At 35.2% G+C, this 15,157-nt stretch overlaps 1 protein-coding gene across 6 annotated transcripts in view; it reads right to left on the reverse strand.

Moving 5' to 3' along the window:
* Positions 1 to 282: 282 nt before the first annotated feature.
* The window catches only part of CPEB4 (cytoplasmic polyadenylation element binding protein 4), a 61,683-nt gene continuing 46,808 nt past the window's right edge, over positions 283 to 15,157 (reverse strand). For all 6 annotated transcript variants that reach the window (XM_025435239.3, XM_025435244.3, XM_049109127.1 and 3 more), the window contains 6 exons: positions 13,378 to 13,551; positions 10,174 to 10,263; positions 9,718 to 9,836; positions 8,422 to 8,536; positions 7,163 to 7,344; positions 283 to 4,704 (listed from right to left, as the gene is read on the reverse strand). In XM_025435239.3, the coding sequence (XP_025291024.1) occupies positions 4,477 to 4,704; positions 7,163 to 7,344; positions 8,422 to 8,536; positions 9,718 to 9,836; positions 10,174 to 10,263; positions 13,378 to 13,551 (908 nt within the window). In that variant the 3' untranslated portion in view covers positions 283 to 4,476. The remainder of the gene's footprint in view (positions 4,705 to 7,162; positions 7,345 to 8,421; positions 8,537 to 9,717; positions 9,837 to 10,173; positions 10,264 to 13,377; positions 13,552 to 15,157) is intronic.

The following is a 15,157-nucleotide window of genomic DNA, read 5'->3' on the forward strand; positions in this document are numbered from 1 at the left end:
ACACACACACTGAAGGCTACAGAAAGGGAAAAAAAGGGGGAGGGGGGCTCTGCAGGGCAGTATGTGAACAAACAGTGCAGATCAAAGACAACAAACCACCAATATTTACAAACTTACATGAGAAACACACACTTGCCACTAGTACATGACTGGACATCTTTTCCTATTAGTTTGTTCTGCCTTGGCCCAAGATTATAATACCTAATATTTTTTAAATAACATTCCTAATCATGGAAGCATAATCTACTTATGTTACCAATAAATAAGTATATTAAAAGAAAGCTGAGTTAAAAGTTTTATTCATTCAACATCTCACATTACAAATATTTAAAAATTATATGCATACTGGTATAAATAGTCATTTGCAAACTATTTAATAACATTAATTTTCCACTAGCACTTCAACAAATGAACTCTTTTAAAAAAGGAACTGTGTTATATAACTTAAGAGTAGAACATACAAAAATAGGAACTTAACGTGAAAATGACTTTAATAAAAAATGAATTACCCTTATTTAAAATGCTATAATAAATACTACAACCTCCCCATACACAGTAAAAACTATATGGAAATTCAGCCAAGTAGTACAATTAACTGACATACTTAAATAACTTTTCCTTCTGATAATATGAGCAATACACTGGAAAAAAAAAAAAACATTAGGGATTAGTAAAAACTAGACACCCACTTGCTAAAAGTTTCACTTCCAAAAAATATAACAAAAATCTGATGAAAATTATAAAAACTAATTATACTTTAAATTTTAAAAATATAAAAAATAAAACAGTTGAATACAATATTGTCCCAATTCTTACAATGCTATCAATCACAGTAGCTTTAAAATAAGATAATAAAATAAAGCAAATGACCAAAACCTCTTTTATTCCATTTTTAAAAATAATCTCAAATTTACATTAGTAGAAAGATTGATTTCTGATTCTTTTCTTTAGAAACACCAGCAAGAAAGAGGATTACTCTTAACAGTAGAAAATGACATTTTTAAATGTCTGCAATTAAAAACAAAGAATTACACTGCAAAGATCTTTCAAAAGTTTGAAATAAGTATTGCACATAACTTGAAGTTAACTTGCCACAATTCATCACATTCAAGTTTTAAATCACCTTTTAACAGAAGATTCAACTCTTCAAAACAAAAGGGGTGAATTATCAAGTCTTTCCAACAGCACTCTCATAAAATGCTAAATTCATTCACTGCAAGTTTTATTTTGCATTCTGCAGAGGTCTGTGTATGGAGAAGTATATATATTATACCAAAGCGTGGGGACCAGAAGGGGAAGGGAAAGGGTTCCTTTACATAGAAAATAATCAGAAACACTTTATTTTACATTGCAAAAATAACCATGTAATTACTCTGTAACTACATTGTAAGTACATGGCTGGTGCCATGCTAGTGCGCTAGAACTACATGCTTGGTAAATTGAAGTGATACCCTAAAATCTGTAAACTAATTACATGTTAATTATGTTTTGAGTTACATGGTAACTCCCAACTACAATCCCATGTAATCTGAAGGACATGTAATCAATAAAGTTCAGAGTAATAGATAATAATTGTTTATGCCCTGTAAATTGAAGTGTAACCAAATAATCTGTAAACACGCTTGTCACACAATCACAAGTAAATATTAGTAGAATAACAATTTCTTACATTAGTCATGCATACTAACATTACACACCTGTCCCGCGGCAGGCTATTTTTTTCTTTATATATAATTAAAAGAGCAGACATCTCTGAATCAAACACTTAACATCAATTTATTAATATTAAAAATGGCTAAACATTCACCAAGAATGTCTGCTTTATGAATCATTTTAAAAACTTAGTAAGAAGCTGTAGACAATTTTGTTATTTTAAATTTCTACCCTATGCTTATGAATTTAATTTTTTTTTCTTTTTAGGAACTACAGTGTTATCTGTCATTTTCATGCGAATCTTTTTCATTAATTTGTGACTTTACATAGACTATTTCTTAAATTATAGGTACACCAATAGCTGGTGCTGGGGAAGGATGTTTAAGCAACATGCTTTCTCTTCTCTGCAGACTCTAAAATAGCATTGCCAGTGCACAACATTCATAATTTAAAATGTATGCAGAGCACTGAAATGTATAAAAAGCAGAATATAAGAAAATAAAATTTATTAAAATTATTTATATTAAAAAATGAAGTATATGAAGATCTCTCAGTAATAAAAGTACAAAAAGCTACTCTTTGCAATATGAAAAATTGAGGTATTGCATAAAGAGATATCCCGTCAGTGAAAAGTGTGCCTAAAAATGTTCACTGTTGGAAAAACAAGATATACAAAAGTAGTGCATAACAAATATACATTATGTGCATGACAAAATAAGTTAGCTACAAAAACACTGTACCGAAATTCAGCAGGTCATGTACAAAGGGAAAAATTATTATTCAAAGCTAGTTCTCAAACAGTGTTATTTCTTGTTAACTCATCACACCTGTTTACTGAGTAGGAACAGCACAATAGCACACCCCAAGCCACCTACAAGCATTTAAAAGAATAAAAAGAGGCAAATGAACATTTCGATTAGAATTATGTAGTTCAGGAGAAAAGAAAAAAAAGTCCCTGACCAGCTACACAAGAGCACCCTCCATTCGCATGACTGCTTTCAATATTTGCAGGGAATTCTTTAAAAGCAGCTCCCTTTCTACGTTTGACCATTAGACAGCATATGCCTCCATTTTGACCTTTGGAACTTAACAGGTATATAGTTCATTAAAGCCTGTGTTAAAAATAAATGACTGCTTTTCCTAACGATAATCAATAGGGGTCATCAGCCAGGTGGTTCCACCGTAGTGCTGGGGCAAGTCTTTGGTTTTGAAGGATCCAAGATGGTACTGTTAGGTAGCACAACTAGAAGATTGCCATTAGATTTTTTTTTTTTAATGTTTTGCACACTGGTAATGATCCTTTTAATGGTGGATAGAGCATTTGATAAGAGAATGTCAATTAACATAAAAGTTACTTCCATGACCAGGGCTTCAAGAGACTATTTTAAATTTACCCCTGAAGCATACTGTTCAACACATAATAACGCCTTTCAAAGCTAGAATTTTATTTATAATAAAGCATGCATTACTTGATGAAGTTGGCACTTCAAACACTGACTATGTCCCATGCTAAGTTCTGAAAAGGTAATGTTATTTTTATAGGAAGAGTAAGATAAACATACGTACCTTTGCACAGATTTACACAGTTACTTAGTTCAACAGTGCAAAACACTTTGCAACTACTTTTTTTTTTTACTTTTTTTTTTTTTTCATTTTCTATGTTACAACTAAATTACAGGATACCCAAAGTAACTTTAAATCTAAACATAAGCCAATCAGCGGCCAATTTGTATATTGGTTTTGTTTTCCAGTTTTGGCTACAATTGTACTATAACACAAAATCAGAAATGATATCCTTGAGGTATCTCTAGATCCGTTCTGTTTTGTCTTGTTTTTTACCGTCAAAATGGAGAGCAAAGGCTGACACCTGATGAGTGTTAGTAAATTAGGATATAGAATTTATATATAACATCAAAAATAAAATTTATACATTTGTTCTTCAGGAGAGGAAATGCTAGTTTTCCCACCAGTTGTCGTTAATTCTAGCTTTGGTAGGTTTCCTGGGGCTGTGACCAGATAAGAAAGTTTAAAAATAAATAAGTGCACTCCCCTCAGTAGTAAATTTACCCAATTTTTACATTCTAAAGTTTTAAAAATGGTTGAAAAGAAAATAAACCTAGCTCTGCCTACTTTACTTTTTTTTTCTGATGTGGTGGTAACTCCGAGGCGTCATGAAATTCTATTCGGCCTCTAAACCCTTATGATTTGTTCTAATGCTGCTTCAATCTTGCTCATGCATTTGTGTTTGCTTTCACATGCTCTTTCCTGTTAATAATTGTTAACTTCCTCCACTGCTGTTAAATGAATAAAAAAGGGCGGGATAGGAAAAAGAGGGGCAAAAAGAAGGAAAGAAAGGAAAAGGCAAAAGCATTTCTCTGGGGGGAAACTGTGTCAGGACAAACTGATAGTGTTATTGGTGCATGGCTCATTTTAATAAAAGTATTCTTATATGTTATATTATTAACAATAATTTAATTAAAAACCCAAAATACTCTATTGTTTCATTTCTCTTTTAATATTTCTCTTTCTCCTCTAAGAAAATGTTACAGGAAGTTTGGATCCTCTTGGTCTCCAGCAAAACAAGAGAACAAAACTTCCGTGCAACACGATGGCAATACGAAAAAGGAGTTCGTACATATTGTTTTCATTGACACAAGAATCTACAAAACACCTATATTATAGGTCATTTTTCTCATTATACTATTGTTAAGTGACGGGCTGCTACAAAAGGACATGCCAGCATGAAGAGGTTGAGGAAGGGGTCAGAATTAACAGAAGAGTGCACTTATTCTGAGGCCTGAAAATGAGCACTGTAGTTCCCCTTTAGTTCCAGCGGAATGAAATATGTCGAGGACGGTCACCGCCTTCCTTCACCAGGGGCTTGTGGAATTCCCTGCCAGCACGAGAATGAATAGCAGCCCAGCAATATTCACAGTAATACTGCAGACAGGTAACATTAGCACAGAAAAATGGAGCAAATTTTCCCCCACAACGGGCCCCCTGACATTCATCACACAGCTGATCATCCAAGACATATGGCTTAACTTCCACCTGCAATCAAAAATAAAAGAAACGAGTTTACATCTTTCCTCAAATGGCACAGGCAATGCTGACTATGGTGTGTACATTTCCATCCACTGCCAGGGAATCTGTGCCAGGGCACCCAAAAGTAAGAGTCAATAATTCTTTGACTGAGATTAAGATAGCCCATCTTTTAAGAACCTGGTAAGACTTTTATACCCGTCATTTTACATTTCTGTCTTATTAAATAGCCACTTTTCAAAGGAAAAAAGGATTCCACCAAAAATGAAAAAAAGGAAGCCAACTGTTTAGAACATTCTGAGATTAAACCCACAGGAGAGTATTTATAGACACAAACTGTCACTTTAATTAGTGGATCTGGATTTTTGTCATGTGTAGAATTATCATTTAAACAAAACCAACTAAGAGCTTCCCAGTTCCACAAAATAGCACTTCAATATTCACATCAGAGAGAAAATGCCTGGCATCTGCGTCATAAGCTTCTAAGTTGTAATAAAGCCTGGGTCATGGTTTCTATTTACAGTGTACACATCTTGGGTTATAATCACAAATGCAGAACTGGGAGAAAATAAGACGCAGCCATATAACTCACAATCTAAAACCTTGCTTTGTTCTTTGTCAGTAAGAATGGCTGACTTCAGTCTAAAAGTCAGAGGCGAATTTATGAAACTGGGTCTGTTCCAATGTTCAATAGGCTAACCTGTCATTTGAGTCTCTCAAGCCTTAAAAATAACCTGGCTATTAATTCACCAGTGAGAAAAGAGTTGGTTATTTTTAGTCCTGGAGAGATTCATGGTTAAATTTCCTTATACCAGGCTATCGCTACCACTGGTGCTATCCAGTTCTGACAAGGAATCCTGACAAAGGTTAGCCGTGAACAAAAGACAACGATTGACATGAAGACAGGAAGAGCAGACAAAACTACAGCATTAGCCTTCTGGCCCTGAGGCCATTCCATAACATCTATGGAGTAGCAAGAACACTGGCCAAAGAACTCGATTGCAGAGGAATACGAATGAAGTCTGCATTTCCAATGACTAACCTTACACCTCTGACACCTGTGTTGGGATGAAGCAGCAAGGCAGAAGACACTGCTTACATGGATATATTTTTTAGCATGAACAAAAAAAACAAGTGGGCTTGTTAATGTATACTGCAACTTGTGTTGCCCTCTTCCTGTGTGTTTATAATAGTCTATACCTTTATTTTTATAAATTCTATAAATTCACAACAGAGTATGATTTCCACCATAATCTTTTATTTTATTCTGACACTGAAGTAGCATACACATAAAATGAAACATACGCAATAAGTGTAAACCTCTACTGGCTTGATAGTTTCTACATAATGAATTGAGAATAGCACAATACAATCAATCAATAAGGACTTTTTTGAGCACAATGCCTCGGAGTGTTGATATCTAAGTCAGCCCTAATGAAAGCGCCAGTCTCCCATGAAATAAGGAGCTGACACCAGAATACAAATCAACGCATTGCTTCTTTGATTAAGAGGGTCTTTCTATGAGGAGGGGAAAAAAAAGCTGAACTAAACATTATGCTTACTAATGTAGCTGATTCACATTCTGGTGTAAATTCCTATCTCGCCACAAACTAGTAACTAACTGTTTGCTTCTGGCAGGTTATATCTAGGCCATACTTTGAGTAGTATCAGTATAAGATACATCTATCAGAACATAAACTCCTGAGGACAGGGAACTTCTTGTCCTAGGCGCTAAAACAATTGTTTAAATGCATGAAACACAAAAATAACGGATAAATCTGTGATTTCAAAGAAATAAAATGGATAACGGAACAGTTTCAAATACAGTACCTTAGAAAACAGGAGAATACTATCTCTGAGGTTTTCTCCAGCTTTTTATTTCAGAAGCTAAGCCAACAAAGAAGAATTTAAAATGCTGAAAATAATGCTAATTACTACCTAATTTTAGGTGACAGAATATACTACAAATAAAAAGATTATGCTTTCTTCCACTTAATTTGTTATAACGAAGTATTTCTAAGATATGCAGTCCTACAAGTGAATTTATTCAGTTGTTTGTTATACAGGGCAGTGGAAAACAGTGCACTGGAAAATTACTGCAGTATTCATGATTTAAAAAAAGGTCAGGAGATCTCAGGGGCATTGATGCTTGGTACTTGATGTAATGATATTTACTGAATGATTGACTAACTGAATAAATGAATGAATGGAGGTGATAGCTTAGGAGATTAAATTGCCCTGAGTAAATTGATACAGCTTTCTGGTTAGGCTACTCAAAACACTAAGGGACAGAAAAAATTCATAGGAATCCTTAGGTGTATTTAAAAGGATACACCCACTTGGTCCTAGAGGCATAATCATCAGCTGCCAATTTTACTGTCATATAAAATCCCCCCATCCCAATCTTGGTAATTACCTACTGAGAGGACCATTTCTAGAACTTCCCAGAATATAATCTAGGACTTACCCGTTTATCTATCTCTCCATGCTGCAGCTGAACAAAGCGGGCACTGATAGCAGCTATGTAACTCTGTTGATTAGAGAATGCGACTCGCCCAGCTCCTTTTGGGTATTTCAGCTCAGGGTCAGTATCAATCCCAGCATAGCACACACCTCCATAGAGACGATCCATTATCATGGCAAGCTCCACTAAATAAAAGAGCAAAGAGGGTATTTGGAAACAGGAAAATCCACCTAGCTCACAAAAGGGTTCATCTAAAGCAGTTCATCTGTATTCTGAGCTCACATCCTTATAATAATTACTAAACCAATCATTAATCTTTATTCTTTTAAGTAAGGAGCAGGGCTCTCCTGGGTGCTTCATATATGTTGTCTTTTTAACTTCACAACAACCCTTGGAAGGAAGTAGGTGGTAATTTCCCAGGGAAATCAAGGCACAGTTGGTTAAGTGACAGTGCTGGGCTTTACACCCTGGGCTATCTGCTCTATACCATGCTGCTACCATGTATTTACAGTTAATAATGTATTGCTTAATATAAACAACCATGTGACCACTAGAAAACTGACTGGTGGACTGTGTGGAGGTCCTTCTAGACTGTCTCCATCAAATCCTTATTACCTTTCCCTACAGTCTAGCTGTTCACCATTTTTTTTTCTATAAAAACCTAAAATAATGAATATATCATGTTCTCCATGAAATGTTATAATTTTGAAACTGCATTCTTGTTCATTCTATGTTCTTTATCTAATTTATACCAATAAACCTCAAATTACTTGAAGTTGGGGATGAACTCTTCTAGAAGTACTACAAACACGATGCACTGCTGAGAACCCTACTATATTTTGGAGCTCAGTAAATAGCTGGTAAGCAAATGAGGGCATGGGAAACGAACCCTGAAATTCTTAACATAATCTACTCTTGGTTTTTTCAGATGATGAGAGTGAGGCTCACTAACACCACAGGAAGTACTTGGCACCACTTTTCCCCCCATTTAATCCTCAGAAAAACTTTATATGAAGAAGATACACCTAATTACTCCATTTGACTGATGAGGAAATTGAAAATTAGGGAAAACAATTTGTCCAACATCACTCAATGATTTACTGGGAGCAGAGTACATGAATTCGAATCCAGATACTTTGATTCTAGAACTCTCGCTCTTGAACATTAATTCAAACACTTGTGGATAATTTTTCCTATAAACCTTTTCAAGGTATTTCTTATGCTAAAGGGTAAAAGGGGTATTTTTGTTTGTTTAATCATACCAGCTCGTAATGGTCGAGGAACACCACCAACAAATATAGTTTTTCGTGGGTCAAGAGGCTGTGAACCATCCATTACAAAGTCACTGTCACTGAGATTCCAAGGCCGAATCTGTACCTAGGGAGCAGACAAACCGAAATGTCCCATTCTTAATGCAGACAATTTATGAGGAAGTAAATTTATCCTATCCTACCCAATCCCCCAATAGCCACATAATATTAAGTTAGCATAGTATTTGATATTGATCAAGATACAATACTAAGTAAACTAGGATTGTGTGCTCAATCCTACAAATGCAAACTACCCCTGTTACTAACAAATCTGTTACATTATTTCAAAAAGCATTTCAAGGTAAAAATGTTGATATTTGCAGTAAACTTATGATAAAACACTTCGGTGTGTCCATTGCTTTAGTCAACGAAGAACTGTGTACCTCACCATAATTGTTTGCATTTATTAACTTCTACAGATGCCCATACCAAAGGCTATGGATGTGTTCATAGTAGGGTATTCCCACTATGCACATCAACAAAGTCCTAGGCTAGAGGTTCCAAAATCAAATACCTATGGGGACTGTGAGGGAACATAAGTCAAGAATAAAGAATCTAGGCCATGCGAACCCTGGGAAAAGTGTTCCTGACCTAGACAATCCCAAGACACGGAGAGGAGCTCCATTAATTATTGCTTGAGCTGAACCAACAGGCATGTTGGTTCCATTCTGGTTCCTCCATTCTGAACTGTCCCCATTTCTAGATCTGGCTGAGTGATAATAAAGAATTGATTTGCCAGATTTGTCAAAACAGGCCAGTTGCTACTATGCCTAAAGACTTATTTTATGATTAAAAAAAAAAACTTTTTCAAAAAGATAAAACAGTATGCCATGTACATTTATGAATATATATAATTCACTTTACTTTGGGAGAGTACCATATGCAAAAAGTTAAGCATAGTACTAGGTAAAATCTTGATCAAAGAGAGAAACGAGACAGACAAATATATCTGTGATTTTTGAGTTCTATTATTCAGAGGAAATTCAGCTACTTAATCTTTATCAATGGCATTATCAAGTAAAGTCATATAATGGTAAAGACTTACTAATATTTTAATTAATGAAAGAATTCAATATCAAAATAATGTGTGTAAATAGCATAGAGTATCAACATTAGAAGGCTGACAACAACAGCATTCTACTTATAAACATGTCCATTAACAGATACATCAAGATGTCTGTGGGTTTTCAAACAAAGCAGAGATAAAGGTAGAAACAAGAAGCTATTTTTATGTTAGACAGCACTCACTGGCTTATCTTTGATAGTGGGACTTGACACACACAGGTAGAGTTTTCCATCTTCTTCAATACATGCATCAATCAGAGCCTGAACAGAGCTTTCATCTTGAAAGAGCAGGAATGCATAACCTGATAAAAAGGGGGAAAAAACTTATTTGTTCCCTATTTTTTTTTTTAATTCTTCATCGGAAAGGAAGTATAAGCTGAAACTAAGGAAGGGAAAAAGAGTAATAAAAATTAAAACTTGAATCTTCCAACCCCAAGTTTGAGATCTTAAACATCTTTTTAAAGTAAAATTAAATTTGAACTAAAAGTATGTATTAGGTATAAATATTAAAGATGTATTTGGGAAAATAAAAGTTTTAACAATGGAAAATTTTACAGTGAACGTAAACATTTATGAAAAGGCTACACATGAAAAAGCATAGGGATACACTTTATTTGTATATTGAATCTTAAGAATTACCTTTAGGAGGAAAATAGGATTTGCTCTCTGCTTTATGAGGCCAATCCACAATCAAAGGGCCAAAGCGACGAAAACTAGCTGTGATCTCATCTAATGAAAAACAAAGCAAAGCAAAAAAGTAAATTTAAATATTTTTATAATCATTTGGGGGGAGGAGTTTAGAAAAAAAGTTTCAAATCTACTATTTACAAGAACAGTACAAAGAACTCCTGTATCCCCTTCATCTAGATTCCCTAACCATTACTATAAAAATACAACCATTGGCACCTGCTCAAAGCAAGGCCATTGCCTCATATACCACCATATAACCCTCCCTATCAGGAAATCAATATTCATACAATGTTAGTACCCAATTCACAGACTCCATCCAATTTCAAAGTATCCCAATAGTATCTCTTTTCCTCTTTCTGACCCAGGATCCTATCCAGGACACATGATACATTTAAATGTCCTGTTCCTAGGTTATCAGTATTCTTCAGTTTTGGAACAACTTCTCATTCTTTCCTATCTTTTATATCTTTGACAGTGTTAAAAGTTTAGAGACCATTCATTCTGTAGGATGACTCTCAGCTTATACCATCTCCTCAGGACCAGATTCATGAATAGACTATAGGAAAATAAATTTCCAAAGAACTGCCAGAAAGAGTAGGTAAGCATGTATAGGTAAGACCTGGGAGGAGGGCAGGATAGAGGAAAAGAAGAGACGGGGGATGTGTTCAAATTCCAAGCTGGTAGAACTGTTTTCCTCTTCTCTAGGACTGTGAAACAATAGTCTGCTCTGCTCTGCTACCTGTTTCTGCAGTACCATTTTGCTCATGTAAGAAAGACTGGTAAATAGAGGAATGGAATCACTATAACCTGGAAGTTGTACCAGTTTGCAAAAGATTTATTCCTGAGCAAGGTGAACTAGCATAGTGGGAGCAGAATTACAATTTTCATCAGGAAAAGAAAAAGCCTCTAGTTTGCCTGATAGGAAGGCAGGAGCCCTCCTACTCTCTTAGAAAATGAAAAATGAGCACAGCAACTTGGCTCGCTTGATAGAGAAACACACTCCCAATCTTTCAGGGCTCTCATCTCCAGGGAGTGTGTACTTTCTCAGGTGCTCAGAGGTCCGGTTACATCTGCACTGCTTCCAAACCTGCAAGCCAGCATTTCTGCTCTGTTGGTTTTGTGTCTTTTCAGTATTCCTTGAGGCAGCCTCTAACCACACCGAGCTACTTGCCTGAATTGTCCAAGTCATTTCTAAGGTAATAATTTTATTTTTGTTAGTGCTTCAGGTACAAAGTTCATTAGGTTCTGAATTATTTGCTTTTAACCCTATTTCCCCAGGAACCTTATAACTTTTAGTGTATAATTCTACAGAACACAATGTTCTCCAGGAATATATATTACAGTAGATAGGTCTGCCTACTTAAATTGCTACTGACTTATCAATATGCTTGATGATTATCATAATTCCCATTGATTTTGCTCAGTTTAAACAATCTCCTTTGCCAGATTGGTCACATTTACTTATGCTCCTAAGAATTTTAGAAACTGCACATATAAGATTGCTCAGTAATTTTCCAAGAAGATATAGACTATTTGGGCCAGAGAAGGAGTTTAACCTAGGCAAGGTCTGATAAAATTCAGTCTTCTCTTCACTCTCTGTTACATAAGCATATAATGCATTCATTAAATACCATCTGGGCTAAACACCGGACTTCCAAGGGTCGGAAAACATAGAATCCACAGTACTAAGGAAAATGAAGATTCTAGCAAAGAAAACAGCAGGCCACACCCAGGAGCTTACTAGAGAGGCCAATATTGTGACCACATGGTCAACCCAGGATGAACACTTTGGAAAACTAGGCCCTCTGAGAACAGGATGAAGACTGATTCAATCTAATCTGAAATCCTAACACAGTTTCCCCCCAAGACAATTTCTCATAGGTCAAACAAAACAAAAGAGAACAGTGTTTATTTCAATCTTCGGCTTTTTGAATACTTTTTTTGCTTCAATCTCCCAAAAATTGACCATCTTAAGGAAAATGAAGTGACTCAACACATTTAATCTCGGTTTAAATGAGAAGTTATTAAACCCTATTATTAGACCTTATAGATTTTTATAGAAAACTATTCTATTCTCCATAACATGAGTTGGTTTATTGCCATTCCCATTCAGGTAACCAAGACACAAGAGATTAGGAAAGCAATAACAACCACCATCAAGGATATATGGGTTGCTATATGGTCTGCTACTTGAATTTTAGTCTGAACTTGAATAGGGTCACTTAGACCCACAGATGAAGAAAATATTGCTGAGCAACAGTCCTCTAAACCTTTGGCTGGCTCCTAATTCAAGTCTCAGCTCAAATATCACTTCCTTAAAGAAGATTTCCTTAGGGTGCATAGGTGGCTCAGTCAGTTAGACGTCCAACTCTTGATATCAGCTCAAGTCTTGATCTCAGAATTGTGAGTTAAAGCCCACATTGGGCTCCATACTTGGCATGGAGTCTACTTAAAAAAAAAAAAAAAAGAGGCTTTTCTTAACCACCTAAGATACCCTGAATATCACAGTATCACACTATTTTCTTTTCAGTATTTTCTTGCACAATCACACACTTTTTGTCTGCCTTCCCCTACTAGAACTGAAACTCTATTAAAACAAGGACTTTCTACCTTGGTTATCCTGTAAACAAGCCTAAGAATGGTGCATGGCATTTTTAAAAACCTGTAAATATTTAACAAGTAAAAAAATACTCAGAAAATGAAAAAACTCTTAAGATTCCCTTTCATTTTTCAAAAGTTCATCCTTAATCAAAGATTTTAAATTTTTCTATTAACTACATTTTTGGGGCAGTTAAGAAACAAACAGGAAAACACATAGTTGAATCTGACCAAGGCAACACACACAGACAAAAACATAGTAAGTGGTACGTGTGCCCACAACAGACTCCTGAGACAGTTTCCTAAAGACAGTTATTCTTTTCATTGAGTCCAATTGTTTGTTACAGCTGGTTCCCAAAGTCCTGCTCCTTTTCCTTTATAAACTATTCTTATATGCTATGACAGCAAGATCGGACAAGAGAACAATGCAATCAAAACTGAACACCTGGAGCCAGATAAGACTGTCATTATAATAACAGGAACCACTGTCTATGAGTTACCTACTATGTGCCACAGTCCAGGCACTGTGCAAGTAACAGTTCTTTGTAAATATACCTTCATCGATGTCAGGAGGTAATCCGCCCACAAACACCTTGCGAGAATATCGTTCCACTCTCTCTCCATTCTGGTGAGTGAAGCAGTGAGGTGAACCCAGGCCGCTATGAAGAGGTTGATCCCCACGGCCATCATCCAAGAATCCATCTTCCATTGGAAACAGTGAAGACTGACCTGGAATAGAAAGCAGGAAAAAAGCTAACAGCAAATGTTCCTTGCCACAGCTGATCTTACACCAATAAACAAGACAAACGGTAGATTCAATAAAACAGCTTTTATTTTTCTCACTGAATAACAAATTACTTAGATATGCTCTTGAATTCCCATCACTTGAAAGTCTCAGTGGAGTCAGAGAGAAAGTACATGGTTAAATAGAAGGCTGCTCAACTATCCCCCTGGGATCCAGAAATTTCAGTGAGTGAAACGGAAGTACAGGAGGAGGGAGTACTCTTTTGAATGCAGCTGGCAGTAGACTGCTCTACCTTGGTGAGGCCCCATGGCCATGGGCAGCCTAGACATGTACACTAAATATTAAATTCAACTACCAGATGCTAGGTCACTTAAATTTTTTTAAAACACAAATAATATAGCCTACACAATTGCCTCTAAGACTGTCCTTAAAATGAACAAGTTGATTTTTAAAGTGAGCATTCATCTTGGTTTACCTTAATGGGATATAATCAAAACCCATTAATGCTATTATCCAACTTCACTGTCTAGTCTTACAGAATTTAAGATTTTGAGGCAAGCTAAAGATTTATTTTCTTTTAGTTAAGTAATTACCAGCTGCCACAGGTGCTATCTAATTCTAAAAATTTGTCATTATGTTTGCTGTTTGAAAATCCTATCATACAGAATATACAAGCAGAAAAGACCAGAGATGCCAATGTGGTTAACATTATTCCCATGTTTACCTGACAACAAAATATGAACTTTGTAAATCATAAGCTAAACACAGAGCTACAAAAAACTAGAATCTCTCAAGCACTGTTTTGTCACTTTTCAGGTTGCCAATTTACTTCTAAGTATTACATAAGGAGTTTGTTAATGGATCCTACAGAATCATAGCTTCAGTGCTCTTCCTTTACTGAAACATTCCAATATTCTTTTGTTGTCACACTTGTCTTCCTTTCAACTTTCCTAACTAAACACAAGTAATAATGGTATATTTGTAATGAATTTACCCTACAAAACTACAGCTCAAGAGTTATATAAATTTTTTTTAAATGACTACAAAATTGGAAGTTATTTCCTAAATAATGTTTAAAAGTCACTTGCATTTTAAAGTTGAGCTATTTGACTAACTTACCTGCTTGTAAAAAGGCAAAGCTATCACAGGTGACAAAAATAAGATTTATTCAGGCACCTCTAGGAAATGATTCTTTAAAATTCCTAAAATTTCTAGAGCTTTTTCTCCCAATGTTTGAAATTTATAGGATCAGTCATTGATTTAGCTAATCTCATTTTAAACCAAATGTATCATGCTGACTTAGTAGAAAAAAGTAGACATAGGTATTCAAATATAATTGAGCTTCCAATGTAATCAGGTATTTTGAAACTAGTCACATTGTATTTTCCTTTTTAAGATCCTTAATTTTTTTCTAAGAAATTCCTTTCAGAAAAGAAAAAGGTGAAATAAATCTTCAGATATAAAGAAGTTGAGTTTATAATACAGGAACATTATTGATTTGAATCCAAATCCTACCATTCTGACTCCTTCAAATTACAAAGTCCATAATGTTAACTATGACATATAAAGTATGTATGAATCAAAGCTATG

The sequence above is a fragment of the Canis lupus genome, chromosome 4 (genome assembly GCF_003254725.2).
Source record: "Canis lupus dingo isolate Sandy chromosome 4, ASM325472v2, whole genome shotgun sequence".
Lineage (NCBI taxonomy): Eukaryota > Metazoa > Chordata > Mammalia > Carnivora > Canidae > Canis > Canis lupus.